The 19,415-nt window shown below is 42.7% G+C and overlaps 1 protein-coding gene across 1 annotated transcript; it reads right to left on the reverse strand.

Annotated features, from left to right (window-relative positions):
* Nucleotides 1-1,993: 1,993 nt before the first annotated feature.
* On the reverse strand, nt 1,994-2,626 carry LOC138903374 (uncharacterized). The gene has a single exon (XM_070191346.1). It carries the CDS (start codon nt 2,624-2,626, stop codon nt 1,994-1,996), a length of 633 nt encoding a protein of 210 aa, XP_070047447.1.
* Between the last annotated feature and the right edge of the window lie 16,789 nt (nt 2,627-19,415).

Raw genomic sequence — 19,415 nt, forward strand, 5'->3', positions numbered from 1 at the left:
TGCACTACTAGGCTTATGTATATTGACCATAAAATTCTCTACAAATGTCCAAATAATGATTGGTTTACCTTTCTGGAAACTAGATTCAAAGGGCTACAATTTTCGTTTTTAAATCATCTCCAAATTCCTTGTAGAATAAAAGATATAAGCCTCCGAAGTCAGAACACCGAACCTGCAGAACTCCCCTGGAGTGCGGCTGCGAGCAAAATTGTGCGGTCGCGGAAAGCATTGTGCGGCCGCGGGAAGAATTGTGCGGTCCGCACTTTTTCCCTTGCCTCAACACTCAAAAATGTGCCCCCGCACTTCTAAAAGTTCCAGAACAACATTAGAGTGCCAAAATGCCCGGACTCGCTCAAAACTCACCTCGAAACTCATTCGAGCCACTCGGGACCCCATCCGAATGTACCAACAAGTCCTATAACACAAAACGAACTTAGTCGGACCCTCAAATCACATCAAACAACATCAAAAACACGAATCACACTCCAATTCAAGCCTATTAAAACTAAGTAAATTCCAACTTCTACGATCAATGCCGAAACCTATCAAATCAAGTCTGATTGACCTCAAATTTTGCACACAAGTCATAAATAACATAACGGAGCTATTCAAATTTTCAGAATCGGATTCCGGCCTCGATATCAAAAAGTCAACTCCCCGGTCAAACTTTCAAACTTAAATTTTTATTTTAGCCATTTCAAGCCTAATTTAACTACGGACTTCCAAATAATTTTTCGGATATGCTCCTAAGTCCAAAATCACCATACGGATCTGTTGGAATCATCAAAATTCTATTTCGGAGTCGTTTGCTCAAAATTCAACTCTCCGGTCAACTTTTTTCTTTTAAGCTTCTTAAATAAGAATTGTTCTTTCAATTTAATCCCGAATCATCCGAAACCAAACTCGACCACACACGCAAATTTTAATACACATCACAAAGTTGCTCGTGACCTTAAGTCGCTGAACAAGATGCTAATTATTAGAACGACAAGTCGGGTCGTTACAACCGAGCTTTCACGTAAGAGATAACTTTGCTGGTCGAATGGCCAAGAGTCCCTTTCCACTTTATTTGAGGTAACCCTCGCATGACTAAGGTCACCGTCTTGGCGTGACATGCCAATACAGCATGATAAGGTGACAACCAATCCATTCCCAAGATAACATCAAAATCTGCCACACCAAGAAGTAAAAGATCCACGCTAGTCTCAAGACTCCCAATAGAAACAACGCACGAACGATAGACATGATCTACAGTGATAGAATCTCCCACCGATGTGGAAACGCACACAGAAGTACTCAGAAAATTACGAGGCACAACCATATATGAAGCGAAGTATGAGGACACATAGGAGTAAGTAGATCCTGGAACAAATAAAATTGAAGCATCTCTATGGCAAACTGGAACAATATTTGTGATCACGACATCGGATGACTCGGCCTCAGGTCTAGCTGGAAAAGCATAAAATCAGGACTAGGCCCTACTAGTCTGAACTACATCTCTGGATAGTCCATAGCTCGTTGGCCTCCACCTCTAACAGTCTGACCTCTACCTCTAACAGTCTGACCCCTGCCCCTAACTGGTCGGGCGGGCGGTGGAGCATGCCGGTATGATGGCACGAGAATTATGCTGAGATCTGTTGCTCAACAACCTAGGGCAATGCCTCCTGATGTGACCAATGTTCCCACACTCATAACACCAATCCTGTTGTCATGGCTGCTGAAGCTGAAGCTGACCCGAACGGGACGGATAGCCGCTATAGTGACTCTGGAGTGGTGGTGCACTGATAGGAGCTGGATGTGCACTAAATGTTGGTTGCCCAAAGTAAGGCATAATAGGACCATGACTCCCTGAAGCACCATGAGATTCCTGAAGTGCTGAATAAAATGGCCTAGAAGGATGACCCCTACCATAAGTACTCCTTCCTCCGAATGAGGCGCCTCTGAAATTACCGGAATGACGGGGCCTCTTATCTGACACTGGCCCTCTCTCCTGTTAAAGAACCATCTCGATCCGCCCGGCGACATTAGCCGTCATCTGAAAAGAAATCCTACTCCTGGTCTCCTTGGCCATCTGTAGCTTGATAGGTTGAACGAGTCCATCAATGAACCTCCTCACCCTCTCTCTATCGGTAGGAAGAAGAAGAAGAAGAAGAGCATGATGGGTTAGATCCACAAAACTGGTCTTATACTGAGTGACTGACATATTTCCCTGCTGGAGATGCTCAAACTGCTTGCGGTAATTCTCCCTCAGTGTGATAGGAAGGAAGTTCTCCAGGAATAGCTGCGAGAACTTCTCCCAGGTAAGTGCGGGTGAACCAACTGGTTTGGTAAATACATAATCTTTCCACCACCTCTCGGCAGATCCAGTCACCTGAAACATAGAAAAATCAACCCCATTGCTTTCGATTATTCCCATGTTCTGCAATACTTCATAGCAGCGGTCAAGAAAATCATGTGGGTCCTCAGAAGGGGTACCACTGAAATAGATTGGAAATAGCTTGGTAAACTTGTCCAACCTCAACAAAGCCTCAGAAAACAAAGCAGGCCTATCACCGGCTTGTGCTGTAACAACTGGCTGAACTACCCCAAAAGGCAAGACTGCTGGAGCCTGATACTGGGGAGCCATCTGCTCCGGAGCGGGAGTAGTGGGAGTCTGTGCTCCTCCCCCAGCCTGCGAGATGGGTGGTGCCACTGAAAACATACCATTCTATGCCACGCCCTCCATAAGGCTAACCAAACGGACTAGAGCGTCTTGAAGCACTGGAGTAGCTATGAATCTTTCTGGGGCCTGAACTGGTCCAACAGGTATAGTATGATCTGGAACCTCCGCTCCCAAATCCACATGAGGTTATACAACAGATGCTGCTTCTCGAGCTCTAGACTGAGCTCTACCTCTGCCTCTGTCACGACCTCGACCTCTACCTCTACCCCTGGTCATAGTTGCCACCGTGGGCTCTGGTCCCTATCCGTCAGTAGATGAATTATGTCTTCCCACCATCTTCGAGAGAATAAGAGTAGAATGGTTCAATCATCGATGATAGAATAAAATCGCACAATGTAGTAGAATAGAAGTGAAATTATTCCTAAACTCCGTAGCCTCGAGAGGTTAAGTACAGACGTCTCTGTATCGATCCTTCAGACTCTACTAAGCTTGCTCGTGACTCGTGAGACCTAAGTAACCTAGTGCTCTGATACCAACTGTCACGACCCAAAATTCCTACCTTCGATACCGTGATGGCGCCTAACATTTCACTTGTTAGGCAAGCCAACGTTAGAATAATATTAGCCATTTTAAAAAAACAAATTAATTAATAACAAAGAAACATATGCGAAAAATAAAGTCTGAAATAAAGAGAATAATCCATAATAATAGCGATATCTAAATACCATTCCAGAACCGGTGTCACAAGGGCACGAGCTACTAGAATAATACAAATAAAGGTCTGAATAAAAATGAAGCTGTCTGAAAAGAAACACACAACTACGATAAAGTGGAAGGGGACTTCAGAACTGCGAACGTCATGCAGCTATACCTCAAGTCTCCTGCGAATAGCTGAATCCGAGCAAATCTATTGTACGCCGCTAGGACCAACTCCGGTATCTGCACAAGAAGTGCAGAGCGTAGTATGAGTACAACCGACCCCATATACCCAGTAAGTGCAGAGCCTAACCTCGACGAAGTAGTGACGAGGCTAAGGCGGGTCACTTATATTAACTTATACGCAATAATAATAATAATAATAACAACAGTAATAGAAATAAAGCAGGTAACTCATTTCAACAGTTGAAGCCAACTCTACAGTGATAACCAATTATTATTTCAATCAGTTTCCGTTGCGGTGTGCAACCCAATCTCACAATATATTCATATTCAATTCTGTTGTGACATGCAACCCGATCCCACAATATATTCATTTTTATTTAATCCTATTGCGGCGTGCAACCCGATCCTCAATATATCTTTTCAATCAATTTTGTTGCTGCGTGCAACCCGCTCCTCCAATATATTCACTTTCATTTTTGTTGTGACGTACAACCCGCTCCTCCAATAATATAATTTACCAATTCTTATAAAAGAAATTACACCAATAAATGCAACAATTAATATAAAATTATAAGACAAGCATACAATAATTATGATTTATTTAGAAATAAGTGATGACAAGTAGCAATTAATTGTATGAATTAAAGAGGAAATAGGAAATTTAATAATTAGTATGCTAAATGTCAAGTAGCGATTAAGTCACATAAATCAAATAAGCATGTAGCAATTATAGCATAGATTCAAGGCATAATATTGAACAAGGAATATGAGAGAAATAATTAATATAATAATTAATTCATGATTTAAAATGGTTTATGATTTTTCAAATAATTATGCAAACAATTAATTTGACGACGTATAGACACTCGTCACCTCGCCTATACATCGTTCACATGAATTTCACATAACAATAATTCACGGATTTTATTCCCTCAGGTCAAGGTTAACCACGACACTTACCTCGCTTTGCAACCAATTTCAAGATTCCAATACACCTTTGCCTGGCGAATTCATGTCTGAAAGCTTCGAATCCCAATGTTTTCCTTGACAATCTCTCAAAAATCGCCTCTTCCCGAGCTCCAATTTGTCAAAAAATAGAAAATGAGACGAAGTCCCATTTTCAGAACATAAAGTTTCTGTCCAGGCGTGCCCCCGATCGCGTAGCACAAAATGGGCCAGTCCAAATTTCCTCTTCGCGAACGCGAGACTCCTCTCGCGAACGCAATGAAGGAAACCAGATACAGGCATCAGAAAAATTTCATCAACTGTTTAAGTCTAAGTTTCGATCCGTTAACCATCTGAAACTCACCCGAGGCTCCCGGGACGTCAACCAAATACACCAACAAGTCCTAAAACATCATACGAACTTAGTCGAAACCTCAAATCACATCAAACAATGCTAAAACCACGAATCATACCACAATTCAAGCTTAAGGAACTTAAGAACTTTTAACTTCTATATTCGATGCCGAAACCTATCAAATCAAGTCCGATTGACCTCAAATTTTGCACACAAGTCATAAATGACATAACGAACCTATTCAAATTTCCAGAATCGGATTCCAACCCCAATATGAAAAAACTCAACTCCCCGGTCAAACTTCCAAACTTAAATTTTTATTTTAGCCAATTCAAACCTAATTTTAACTACGGACCTCCAAATAATTTTTCGGACACGCTCCTAAGTCCAAAATCACCATACGAAGTTATTGGAATCATCAGAACACTGATCCGGTTCAGTTTGCTCAAAATGTTGACCGAAGTCAACTCAAATGAGTTTTGAATCTCCATTTCACATTTAGTTCATTTTTCACATAAAAGCTTTCCGAAAAATTTATGGACAGCGCACACAAGTCGAGGAAAGCTGAATGGTTCTATTTGAGGTTTTAGAATACCGAAATAATATTTACAATTAAAGATATCATATTGGGTCATCACAGTCTGTGAAGGCGCATCATAAGGCATGGATAGCTAACGTGCGGCCATCACAAATAGTAACAACAATCACCAAACCCATTGTCACCCCCTCTTTTACCAACCCTTTAAAAGATAAAATATACCTTTTTTACATTTGACCTAAATGGTTGAGTTTATATTCTAAGTTGTGTCACTCACTTTATATTCAAAATTTGGAGCGTGCGGTTCAGTTAAAATATTTCACAGAGAGGAATCATAACTTTACCTTGTAGAACTTTGGCTTGTCTAAGCTAGAGTAATATGAACAAAGTGGTCTAATTTATTTATGGCTATTGCTTTGCCCACACCTTACTCTGTGTATATGGTCGAAATCGGGCTCGTCTACTACATGACAGATCGGGCTCGGAACGTGAGGGATTGAAGATCGACCCCGAGTCTCATCAAACCAGAACACGAGGTCAGAATGTCCGCCATCGAGAATATTGAGTCCATGATCACGGAATCAATCCTGACCCTGAATGAGCTCGAGGAAACATTACCGGTATAACCAACGGAAGACCAAAATATCCGTAACCGGTCGGGTATCACGGCGGGAATCTCGGCACGTATCAATAAGGAGCCGGCAAATATGCAAATCAGAAGATTTTTACCTTTTATAGAATTGTACCTAAAGTAGGACTCCCCTACTATATAAGGGGATCTGATTACTTGTAAAGCACATTGTAACAATCATTCAGAAGCAATATACTGTTATTTTATCTTTAATTGCTTATTCAACCGTGTCTTGATACTGATCGAAGCACATTTTGTTCAAGGGTGGCCCTCCCCTTAAGGATGTAACTCTTTAATTCGTGTGGTTTGAATTTATTTTATCATACTTTATTGCAATTTAACTTATCGCTTTGTGTCAATTTAATCCACGTATCCTTAAAACCACTTACAAATTCAATTATTATCCGATTTTGAGGGTAACCAATTTGGCGCCCACCGTGGGGCTAAGGATAATAGTGGTTATTTGATATAAATTTTTATAACACACACTATTTTACACTTGTTCTTTGAAGTGTCTCTGATTTCATGATAAAAATATAGAACTCTCAATCAGCACCCCTACATGTTTACAATGAGTCCGTCCATCATGGCATAAATGACAACGTAGCACCAGGAAACGATGTGCCTCCAGCCGACCTCGGCGGAGTCTCGGATGTACACCCAATCGACGTTAGCTCGCATGTGGCCATCCACACAAATTTGCCCACCAATCCTGAGGACACCATCCGTAGGGATGTTCGATCGATTGCACAAAGAATGCACCATGACGAAGATAGTGGAATCAACTTGCGGGTAATCTTCGAAATGTTACAGGCTCAACAGGCGGCGATAGCTCAACTCCAAAACCAGAGCTGCCCGCCGAGTAGGATTGAGCCCGAACCATCCCAGGAAGTTGTTCACAGGGATAAACCGGTCTCAGAGAGATCGAATGAGAAGGAGTCGGGGGCCAACCGGGTAATCATGAAGATGCTCGAGGAACTGACAAAATGGATAGAGTCGGAGGAGAAGAAGATCGAGGCAAACAATAAGAAGATGGAAACCTACAATTTCAAGGTCGAGCAAATCCAGGAGCGCCGCCGATATTGAAGGGCCTAGACTCTAAGAAGTTCATACAAAATCCTTTCCCTCTGAGCACGGCTCCCAAACCGATCCCTAAGAAGTTCCGCATGCCCGAGATTCCTAAGTACAATGGAACGGCCGACCCGAACGAGCATGTTACCTCTTACACATGTGCCATCAAAGGGAATGACTTGGAGGATGATGAGATCGAATCTGTCTTGCTAAAGAAATTTGGAGAGAACCTGTCAAAGGGAGCTATGATATGGTATCAAAACTTACCTCCTAATTCTATTGACCCATTTTCCATGCTTGCAGATTCATTCGTGAAATCATACGCCGGGGCTATTAAGGTCGAGACCAGGAAGTCGGGCCTTTTCAAAGTAAAACAGAAGGATAATGAAATGCTCAGGGAGTTCGCGTCCCGATATCAAATGGAGCGGATGGATCTGCCACCAGTCACTGATGATTGGGCCGTTCAAGCTTTCACCTAAGGACTCAATGTTCGAAGCTCGGTGGCTTCACAGCAGTTGAAGCAGAATCTGATAGAGTATCCAGCTATTACTTGGGCTGATGTGCATAACTAATATCAATCAAAAATCAGAGCCGAGGATGATCAACTTGGGGCTCCTTTCGGGTCCGTTTATCCTGTCAGATCCATCGACAGAGCTAAGAGAGATATCGACCATGAACTGAGGTCAAGCAGGGATCGATACCAGCCTTAGAATGGAGATCGAAGAAGTAGTGGGTCCGAAAAGAATTCTGTGCAAAATGAAAGGAGAAATGATCGAGGTCAAAATACTCGGGGTCTCATGAGCAAGAATGGTTTCGACAGGCCTATCGGGCCTAAAGAAGCACTGAGGTTATCAGAATATAATTTTAATGTTGATGTTGCTGCCATCGTATCAACTATCGGACGCATCAAGGACACCAAATGCCCTCGACCTTTACAAACTGATCTAGCCCAAAGGGATCCAAACTAGATGTGCAAATACCGTGGCACTCACGGCCATATAATAGAGGATTGGTGATAGTTGAGGGAGGAAGTAACACGGTTACTCAACAACGGACACCTTCGAGAATTCTTGAGCGACCGAGCCAAGAATCATTTCAGAAATAGGGATTCTAACAAACAAATCGAGCAAGAAAAGCCTCAACATATCATCAACATGATCATTGGTGGGGTCGATGTCCCTCAAGGGCCGATGTTAAAAAGCACCAAAATATCCATCATAAAGGAAAAATGGACTCAAGATTACATATCATAAGGAACTTTGTCTTTCAACGACGAGGAGGTAGAAGGGATCGTGCATCACCACATCGATGCACTGGTAATATCTGTACTCATAAATAAATCTCGAGTTAAGCATATGTTAATTGATCCAGGTAGCTCGGCCAATATCATCCGGTCGAGGGTCGTAGAATATCTCGGCCCACAAGATCAAATCGTGCATGCAGTCCGAGTTCTGAACGGATTCAACATGGCATATGAAACCACCAAGGGGAGATAACATTACCAGTGAATGCTGGTGGGACCATCTAGGAGGCCAAGTTTTATGTTATCGAAGGAGACATGAGGTACAACGCCCTATTCGGGAGACCATATTGAGGGTAGTTCCCTCGACTCTTCACCAAGTGTTAAAATTCCCAACACCAGGAGGAATTAAAATAATCTACGGAGAACAACCAATCGCAAAAGAGATATTTTCAGTCGAAGAAGTGATTCCGATATCAACACTCACAACGTCAAAGGAACCAAGTTCGGGTACAAAGCAAGAAGCTAAATAGCAATCACCGACACCGGCCACGACCCAGCCGGATCTGCAGGGGACTGATGAAAACGATGATTATGGGGTTCCCAAATCTTTTGTAGTCCCCGATGATTCTGACACCACTAAATCAACGGTCATGGAGCTGGAACAGGTCATATTGATCGAGTATCTGCCCGATCGGAAGGTATACTTGGGCACGGGGTTAACTCCCGAGCTCAGAAAAAAACTCATTCAATTTCTTATAGCTAACATAGATTGTTCCGCTTGGTCCCATCTTGATATGACATGGATCCCACTAGAGATAACTACCCACAAGCTAAACCTGGACCCGAAATTCCATCCGGTCAAATAGGAGAGGAGGCCCCAGTTCAAGGTCAAACATACTTTCATCAAGGACGAGGTATCCAAACTACTTAAAATAGTATCCATTCGGGAAGTTAAATACCTAGATTGGTTGGCAAACGTAGTACTAGTCCCTAAAAATGGGAACAAATTAATAATGTGTGTAGACTATAAGGATGTCCCAAGGACTCTTTCCCTTTGACCAACATCGATCGCATGATCGATGCCACGGCCGGCCACGAGATCCTCAGTTTTCTCGATGCCTATTTCGGGTACAACCAAATACGAATGTACCTGGATGATCAGGAAAAAATGTCCTTCATCACAAAGTACGACACGTACTGCTATAACGTGATACCATTCAGATTAAAAAAAGCTAGTGCGACTTATCAACACCTAGTAAACCGGATGTTCGAGGAACAAATAGAAAAATCGATGGAAGTTTACATTGATGATATATTGGTTAAGTCTCTGCGAGCAAAGGACCATTTAAAACATTTTTAGGTGACCTTCAGCATATTGAAGAAGTAAAATATGAAGCTGAACTCAGAGAAATATGCGTTCGGAGTCGAATCAGGTAAATTTCGCAGGTTCATGGTATCCAACCGGGGAATCGAGATCAACCCTGACAAGATCAAATATATCGAAGATATCACGGTCGTGGACAATGTGAAGGTCGTGCAAAGATTAACCGGACACATAGTCGCCCTGGGGCGATTCATCTCGAGGTCCTCTAATAAGAGCCACCGATTCTTCTCGCTACTAAAGAAGAAGAACAACTTTTTGTGGACCCCGAAATGCCAACGGGCATTGGAGGAACTCAAGCAATATCTATCGAGCCCACCACTACTGCATACACCGAAGGCAGATGAACAACTATACCTGTACTTTAAAGTATTGGAGATAGCGGTAAGTTGAGATCTGGTCCGGGAAGAACAAGGTACAAAATTTTGGATTTACTATGTTAGCAGGACTCTAGGTGAGGCTGAAACTAGATATCCTCACCTAGAAACATTGGCGCTCGCTTTGCTAAGCGCCTCTAGGAAACTGAAACCATATTTTCAGTGCCATCATATATGTTTTGTCACTACTTACCTGATGCAAAATATAATGCATAAATCCGAACTCTCGGGATGATTGGCCAAATGGGCCATGGAAATCAGCGGTTACGATATTGAATATCGACCCCGGACAACCATTATATCCCAAATTTTGGCGGATTCCGTGACCGACTTTATGCCGGCCCTAATACCCGAGGCCGAACGAGAGTTGTTTGTAAACTCGGGGATGTCCTCGGGAATCTGGACCCTCTTTATGGACGGTGCCTCGAATGCAAAAGGGTCCGGACTTGGCATCGTATTGTAGCCACCAACAGGCAATGTAGTTAGACAATCTGTTAGGACTATGAAATTGACTAACAATGAGGCCGAATATGAGTCTATGATTGTAGATCTCGAACAAGCCAAAAGCTTGGGGCGAAGGTCATTGAAGCTAAGTGCGACTCCCTCCTCGTGGTAAACCAAGTTAATGGAACATTCGAGGTTTGAGAAGAACGTATGCAAAGGTACATGGATAAGTTGCAGGTAACATTACATTGGTTCAAGGAGTGGACTTTACAACACGTGCCCCGGGATCAAAACAGTGAGGCTTTACGGTCATCAATCGAAAATGACGAGCTTAACTCGGGGGCAGTCGTGCAACTCATGAGATCGGTGGTGGAAGAAGGTCATACCGAGATAAACTCTACAAGCCTGACTTGGCATTGGAGAAACAAATATGTAGAATACCTGAAGACTGGAAAACTACCCTTGGATCCAAAAGAATCGAGGGCCTTGCGTACGAAGGCAGTCCAGTTTAGCTTGTCCGAACACGGAACCTTATTTAGAAGAACGTTCGATGGCCGACTAGAGATATGTCTAGGAGCGGGAGATACTGAGTACGTCCTGAGGGAAGTTCACGAGGGCACCTGCGGAAATCATTCAGGCGCCAAATCGTTAGTTCGAAAGGTAATCAGATCCGGTTACTACTGGATCGACATAGAAAAAGACGTAAAGGAGTTCATGCGAAAATATGATGGGTTCCAGAGACAAGCTTCGATGATTCATCAGCCCGGGGAGCTGCTGCATTTGGTTTTGTCACCATGGCCATTCATAAAGTGGGGAATGGACATCGTTGGCCCCCTTCCATGGGCACCTGGTAAGGCTCAATTTATATTGTTTATGACTGACTATTTTTCTAAATGGGTGGAAGCCTAGGCGTACGAGAAGATCAAGGAGAAGGAAGTCATCGATTTTATTTGGGACCACATCGTATGCCGGTTCGGAATACCGGCAGAGATCGTATGCGACAATGGAAAACAGTTCATCGGCAGCAAAGTAACCAAATTTCTTGAAGACCACATGATCAAAAGGATTCTATCAACACACTATCACCCTAGTGCGAACTGACAAGCTGAATCTACCAACAAAACCATACGCCAAAACCTTAAAAAGAGGTTAACCGATGCCAAAGGAAAATGGAAGTAAATCCTACCCTAAGTCTTATGGGCATACCGTACGACCTCAAAGTCCAGTACCGGAGCCACCCCATTTTTATTAGTTTACGGCACCGAATCTCTAATATTGGTCGAAGTCGGAGAACCAAGTATCAGATTCCGATATGAAACAAATGAATCGAATGACGAGGCCATGAGTACGAGTCTAGAGCTATTGAATGAAAGCCGCGAAGCCGCCCTTGTCTGCCCAAAAATAGCGGATCGAGAGATATTACAATCGAAAGGACAACCTTCGACACTTCAATATCGGGGACTTAGTACTAAGGAAGGTCACGCTGAGCACCCGAAACCCGAATGAAGGGAAGTTGGGGCCGAACTGGGAAAGACCGTACCAAATTATCGAGATCACCGGAAAAGGGATCCTACAAACTCGGAACAATGAAGGGTGAGCAACTACTGAACAACTGGAATATAACTCACTTGAAACGATATTACTGCTAAGGTACGACCCCATCTTTTCTTTTATTTACATTTTGAACTAACACTTGCAGGTAACCAACAAGGAATGATACAAACCTTTAGGTCTGAAAGCACGCGTTGTACTCTTTTTCCTTTGAACTGGTTTTGTCCCAAATGGGTTTTCCGATAAGGTTTTTAACGAGGCAACAGTGGATCGTGCTAACTTAGAATAGAAGGCCGGTCATGAATCGGTTTCAAATATCACATCAACAGTATCTGAGGCTTTTCTCTATGATCAACCTCGAAAACTGGGGGACATTACCCTCGGATATCGACTTCAGCAAGGAAAGAAACTTTGTCATTGAAGGGTCTCGATCAATAGGATTTATTGTAAGGGCCAAATGGTCAAATAAACCATTCCCACATAGATTGCTCGAGCCCTGGCACAAAGCATAGACACATGTATAACTATTATGCACGAGAATAAAAAGAAGTCTCTTCCTTGCACATAAACATCTTGTCCTTTAAAAAATATTCTTGCATTTCTGAAGGAATTTTCTACATCCGATCCCCTAAAGGTATCGATCCCAAGGGCCACCTTAATCCGAGTTCAAACAAACACTCTCACTCAGGGACTGCCATTCGAAAACAAACTCGGACAGTCCGAGCTATCAGATCTCGGGGGCGTAAGACCTATTAGGCAACACCCAAATTTTAAAGGCTACGACCACCCCCACTCGGGGACTGTTATCTTAGCCAAGCCCGGATAACTCGGGATTGCAAGCCCACTAGGCAATACCCGAACTAAAAAGGCTACGGCCATATTAACATGGCTCAAAAATGTCCGAGACTCGTAACAAAAACAACAAGGCTTTAAAACTATTTAACCGGTTCTAAAGGCTACCCTCGGTAAACTATAATCTAAAAATGTCTAAGTGCTTTGGGGAAATATTTTCCGGTCACACCGAACCCCCACGATTCCTTAAAACAAAATATTGTTGAAGGCAGTATTTGTTCGAACCTCCTAACGTAACTTAACTATTTCGTACTAAGGCATTTCGATCTTTGCAAATATAGGTATAAAAGAAAAAGGAAAATTCAATAGCTATTGAAGGGAAAAAGCCTTATATACATATCAAATATTCTTTTTACAAGGGCTAAACAGCCCCGATGCAAATTTTTACAAAGGCCAAACGGCCTCAACAAAAGGGTAATACAAAAAGCAAAAAATAAAAACAGCTAAAAAGAGCCTAAGTGGCCTAGTCTTCGTTGGGGGCCGCATCATCACCTTCGAGGTCTCCTCCACCCTCGAACTCACCCAAATATTCAGAATCTTCATCATCTTCGAGATAAGCCAATTTTTTGGCCTCGGCTTTGAGATCTTTGGCATTCTCAATCTTAGCCGATAAGTCGAAACCCCGAGCATGAATTTTCTCAAGGGCCTGCCTTCTAGATTGCCACTTCGCATGCTCGATGATATCCTTTGCTCGAACCTGAGCCACCTCAGCATCGGCCTCATAAATGGCCACCATCTCGTCGGCATCAACTTTAATTAACTTGGCCTCCGACTTGGCCATCTCAAGCTCCTTGGCCAGATTTTCTCGATCGGAGACGGCCGAATTTAGCTGAGATTTGAGCTCCTTTTTTTTTTGCCTGCACCAAGGACTTTTCCTTTACAGCTCAAAACTGGACCTCAACCGAATCTAATTGTGCACGAGCGGTCTCTTTTTCCGAGGTCAAGCGGTCCATGTTTCTTTTCCATTCTTCGGCCTCGGCCTTTACCGTATCCATCCTGCTCGGATATGCTCGATCTGATCAAGCTTCTTTTAGACCTGCGGGTTCGGATCGTTAGCCATTGTGTCTGACTCATTGTCACTAACTTCAAATACTCTTCTTACCTGCTCGACCAGGTCGGCATGCTCCTTCCGAGCCGCCTCTAGCTCAGCTTTTCTTAACCTCCCCCTCACATTGCTCACTGAGAAGTTTGTAAGCATCATCTTCTCAGTGAGCCATTGAGTCTTGATTTCATGTTGGTTTAACTCTTTCCGATATCAGAGAAAAGTCTTGTAATGAAGCACTGAGGCCTACAAACATAAAGAAAAAAGTTACGATTATTTACGACTTAATCTAAGTACATAATAGAAGTCGTCAAGAGGCATCGAAAGTTACCTAATTTAATGCTTATTGTGCTTCATTGAACAGGCAGGGCGCGTCCATCTCGTTCATCTTGCTTGATCCTCTTCGGTCACCAGGCACCGAAGATAACTGGCAACCCTTACGGGGGCAAAGAGGACCCGGGCATCCTACGGAATAGACATGATGACCGATCACTTCCAGTCAGGATTTGCACTCGGAGCTGGGAACCGGTTGACTAGTTTCGGACATGAAGAAGGCCCGATGGTTCCCTAATACGGACTCTTCCTTGGCACCGGTAAGTCACCCAACCCGGTGACGTCCTCTATGGCGGTAGAGTCTAAGCCATCAAAAAAGTTGTGAAAGGGGTCTGCCACTCCTTGGGGCCCCTCGTTGAGGCGTCCTTTCAGCATCTGCGTGTCGTTGATCATGGAATCAGTAAACTAAGGTGACTCGTAGAGATCAATCACTCCAAGTACATCCTTCGTGGAATTGTCCTCTGCACGAGAAGCACCGGCCGCAGTCTCCTTGTCGGGCTCCCTAACTTGGGGCGAAACGGCCTCTCCCCTCTCTAGTTCGGGGCCCTCGGCCACTGCCTCTTCATCTCCCCCTGATTTGAGGTAATTCGGTGTCACCTATCTCTCGTTCAGAGGCCCCTCATCCCTCAAACTGTGACCGCACGCGGGCCACCAGTTCAGAGGCTTCTTCTTCTTCGGACTCGTCCCTTAGCCAGTGGAGCGAGTCCGATGGGAGCTCTCAGGCACTGATGTTTTCTTTGGATTTGCGTGCCAGCCTCCTTCTCGATTCTTTCTTCTCTGAGTTAGGAGAACTCGAAGCCCTTTTTCTCTTCTTCTCCTCACCCTATCTCGGAGCAGGGGACTTGTCAGGGCAATCCTCGTCACCGTATGGAGGCCTCATTGCGACATCCTTGAAAAGACCTGCAAAGAAAAAAGAAATAATTAAGGACTCAGCAGCACAAAGGAAACCCAAGTGTTATTCACTCAAGAAAGGAATCTCACCGTGAGAACGTGCCTCTCATCGGCCTTTCAAAAGTTCGCGCCATGCACGCTCGAAATTTGGCTTCTGTGACACAATGCCCCCAACCAACTCACTGAGTCAAGCGACTGCATTCGAGACCCGAACAACAACTGCATCGCTACCAAACACCGATAAGAAAGAAGAAAAATAGATTAAAAAATAAAATTTTGGGAAAACGAAACTATACTTACGTTTTGTGTTCCACTTCTCGAGGAATGGCATGTACTCGGCAGGGATCAGATCCGAGGTCCTCACTCGGACAAATCGGCCTAGCCAACCTCGATCCCGATCTTCATCGATGCTCGATAACGGGGCTTTACTAGCCCGGCGCATAAGTTTAATCACCCCCTCCCCCTGGAAGAGTCGGGGACTGTATTGGCGCATAAGATGGTCAACGGTGAATGCTCACGAAGAACCGGAGAAGAATGACTATCCTCCAGAATGAGGGGTGGATCTGACCAAGGCGCACCTCGTACCTTTTGTAGAACTGGATGATTACCGGGTCCAACGGGCCCAGCGTAAAGGGATAAGTAAAAACACTTAAGTATCCCTCGATGTGGGTAGTGATATCTTCTTCGGGCGAAGGAACCACCACATCTTTGCCAACCCAATTGCAATCCTTTTTGATTGTATGAAGAAATTTCTTCGGTGATCGAGCAGATGTACCTCAAGACCTTCTCACACCGGCTCAAAATAGGTGAAGGTTTTTCAACTTTAAAATCGGCGGTCACTGAGCACCCGCTAGGAATTAACGTGCTAAGAGGAGGTTTCGCCGATGGTTCCTCGCCGGCCGGCTGTGATGTAGAAATAGTTTCTTTTTGGGGAACTGTTTTTGAAGTCTTCACCATTTTCTTTTAAATGAAGGGTAAAAAATGAAAAAGAGGAAGTTAAAGGGGTACATTTGACAGTTTGGAATGAAGATAAGTGAAAGTTCTTATAAAGATCTCAAGAAATCAGGATACACGTGCTAGAAAATGTAAAGATTTCTAAGGAACAAGAGTAGAGAAGGTTTGGATGTAAAGTTTGAATGAATGAAGAAGGGGATATTTATAATTTTCAAATGACAGTTCAAAGCTAAGAGTGGCCGACCAGCAACTGACAAGCATTTAATGCCATTAAGACGTAACTGACGAGACGTTTCATTCATTTTGTTGTTTTTGATGCGGATTATCGAGGTGAGAATCAGAAGCTCATATCGTTTCTCATCATTTGCTCTCCGAAAAATGAAGGGACTATTTATATACGGTCGAAATCGGGCTCGTCTACTGCATGATAGATTGGGCTCGGAACGTGATGGATTGAAGATCGACCCCGAGTCTCATCGAACTAGAACACGAGGTCAGAATGTCCGTCCTCGAAAATATTGAGTCCATGATCCCGGAAGCGACCCTGACCCCGAATGAGCTCGAGGAAACATTACCGATATAACCAACATAAGACCGAAGTAATGAAAGGCCAATATATCCGTAACCGGACGGGTATCACGGCGAGAATCTCGGCACGTATCAATAAGGAACCGGCAAATCAGGAGATTTTTACCTTTTATAGAATTGTACCTAAAGTAGGACTCTCTACTATATAAAGGGAGTCTGATTACTTGAAAAGCATATTGTAACAATCATTCAGAAGCAATATACTGTTATTTTCTCTTTAAGTTCTTATTCAACTGTGTCTTGACACTAATCGAAGTACATTCTGTCCAAGGGTGGCCCTACCCTCAAGGTTGTAACTCTTCAATTCGTGTGATTTGAATTTATTTTATTATACTTTATTTCAATTGCAATTTAACTTATCGTTTTGTGTCAATTTAATCAACGTATCCTTAAAACCACTCACAAATTCAATTGTTATCCGATTTTGAGGGTAAATACTATGGTTTAGGCACAAAATTATTAAAGATTACTGTTATTAATTCCGAGCAGGACAATTGTAAGGGCGCATTACAACAACAATAACAACAACAACAACAACAACCCAGTAAAATCTCACAAGTGGGGGTATGGGGAGGGTAGTGTATATGCAGATCTTACCCCTATCCCGAGGGAGTAGAGAGGTTGTTTCCGGTAGACCCTCGATATAAGGACACATTAATAAACAAGAAAAGTACAGGGATCTATTTGTTTATAAATGCAATTGCTAGCTTTTGCATTTTTTCCAACATTTTCACTGTCTTTTATATTTTTTGGGGGAGAGGGGGTGTTGCAAGTTGTTGTCTCATCCTTTTTGATGATAATTGTTTTACCTCTTTCTTCCAGTAAGTGCGTAAGACTGAGAAAGGAAGAAGACATGGGATAAGCTATGGTCACTTGAAAATATAGTTATCATCCCTATGTAGCGGAGCTTGTAATTTTACATTTTATATTGAAAATAATCATGACTAATTGCCAAAATTCCTGATACAAAATTGTCATATGATGTGTGTTGTGCGTATTGCCGGGGTAAGAGTATGAGATTCTATGTTCTTCTTGTACAGGGTATTGTGCCACCTGAGGAACAAGATTTATGAATTTTGACTTGGAAACAGTAGTGCAATTACCTTTGCACTACTTTTTTAGCATAGGATTCTATCTCCTTCCCTCGCTTTCTGACACAAAAATGACACACTGAACTATTTCTCTATTTGCTTTTTTATATTCCCCTTCTTTTTTTGTGGTAAGAAAATCTTTCTCTTTACCTTTGGTCTTTACCTAATGATTGGAAGTCAGATGTGTTTGTATTGTTGAATGAAGTCGACGTTGCTATACACTTGAGTTTTACTTGCTTATTTTCTAGAAAGGTGTTCCATTGCTAACCTTCATGTACTTTTCACAAGAAAATAGTTATCTGCAGCAGTTACATCTATTAGGGCAAGCTAGTGCTGCTGACCAAGGGCTAAAGTCAGCCGAAGTTGCTTGTAAATTATTCATGCAGTTAACAGAAGCCAGGAACCCAAGATTAATGTGTTTTTATTTGGGTCTGCTGTGTTTATGTAGATGATATTGTGATGTGCTAAAACATTAGTTGTAGTGGAGTATTATTTATTAGGGTGAAATTTTGTACACTTTCGTATTACTCAATGTTTTATGAATAACTGGGCTTTTCACGGACTTGTTTACGATCAGTCTGCAATATTGTAGGAACAAGGAGTATTGAGGTTGTGTGTAACATTCAACTGCCTTGATGCTTCTTTCTCGTGAATGATCAATGTACGTACTTCCATTATTTGCTGCTCTATTAACCTGGCCATTGTTTGCTTGCTTGCAAGCAGTTGACTAGTGGTTTACATCATTGAGGAAAGGACTGATGGGGTTCTATTATAACCCAGGCTTCTGGGGTATTGTTGTTGGGGTAGCAGCAACAAAAAGCTATGTCGTGGCACATCAGTGGATCATTTCAACTAGCAACCGGGAGCACACTCACGAGTAACTATTACAGGAACTTTGATTCTTTCTACTGTAGTTGCAAATATGTACCTAGCTACTTCTCAAGGGCATTTGGGGGGGGGGGGGGGAGTCTAGGCTAGCTTGTTACTAATGATCATCTGTGTACTTTTTGTTTCAAATTGATTATTGCTGCGATCTTGATGTCTTTAAAAACATGGTCAATATCTTCTCGATGCTTTTACGTCAAATAGAACCGCTAAAGCTCAAATGCATAAACAAAAATTTATTTTTCCTGTTTTAACTCCCTTTTATTTAATTGAATGTAATAAAATTCTAATGTTTAAAATGCCACTGGAAACACTGAGGAATGAGGTGTACTGTGTGGACTCATAACCAAAGGAAGTCAACTCATTGAAAGTGAAAAAGGAAATGACAAAAGAACGAAAAAGGAAGCAATTGAGCAGTCATTCATTGTGCTAAAGTTAAAAAACAGTAGCTGATCGTGTTTAAACCATCTAATGTAACAATAACCCAGTTTGGAATATTTTACGTTGAATTACGTACCTTGCACCAGCAGAAATGGAAATGAATTTCGCAGTCTTAACTTTTTTGTTTTGACAAGTTACTACCCCATCAAGTCTGTTCTAATAATTACATTAAATACCATGGAGTTCCATACCATTCTGCAAAGTCCTTACAAATTAACGACACAAGACAGAAGAAGCAAAGAACTAGAGATGGGGTGA

This window comes from Nicotiana tomentosiformis, chromosome 12 (genome assembly GCF_000390325.3).
Source record: "Nicotiana tomentosiformis chromosome 12, ASM39032v3, whole genome shotgun sequence".
Lineage (NCBI taxonomy): Eukaryota > Viridiplantae > Streptophyta > Magnoliopsida > Solanales > Solanaceae > Nicotiana > Nicotiana tomentosiformis.

Bases quoted from the DNA above. Each gene is read 5' to 3' on its own strand.
- LOC138903374 (XM_070191346.1), bottom strand. From the start codon at position 2,626: ATGGCTCCCCAGTATCAGGCTCCAGCAGTCTTGCCTTTTGGGGTAGTT.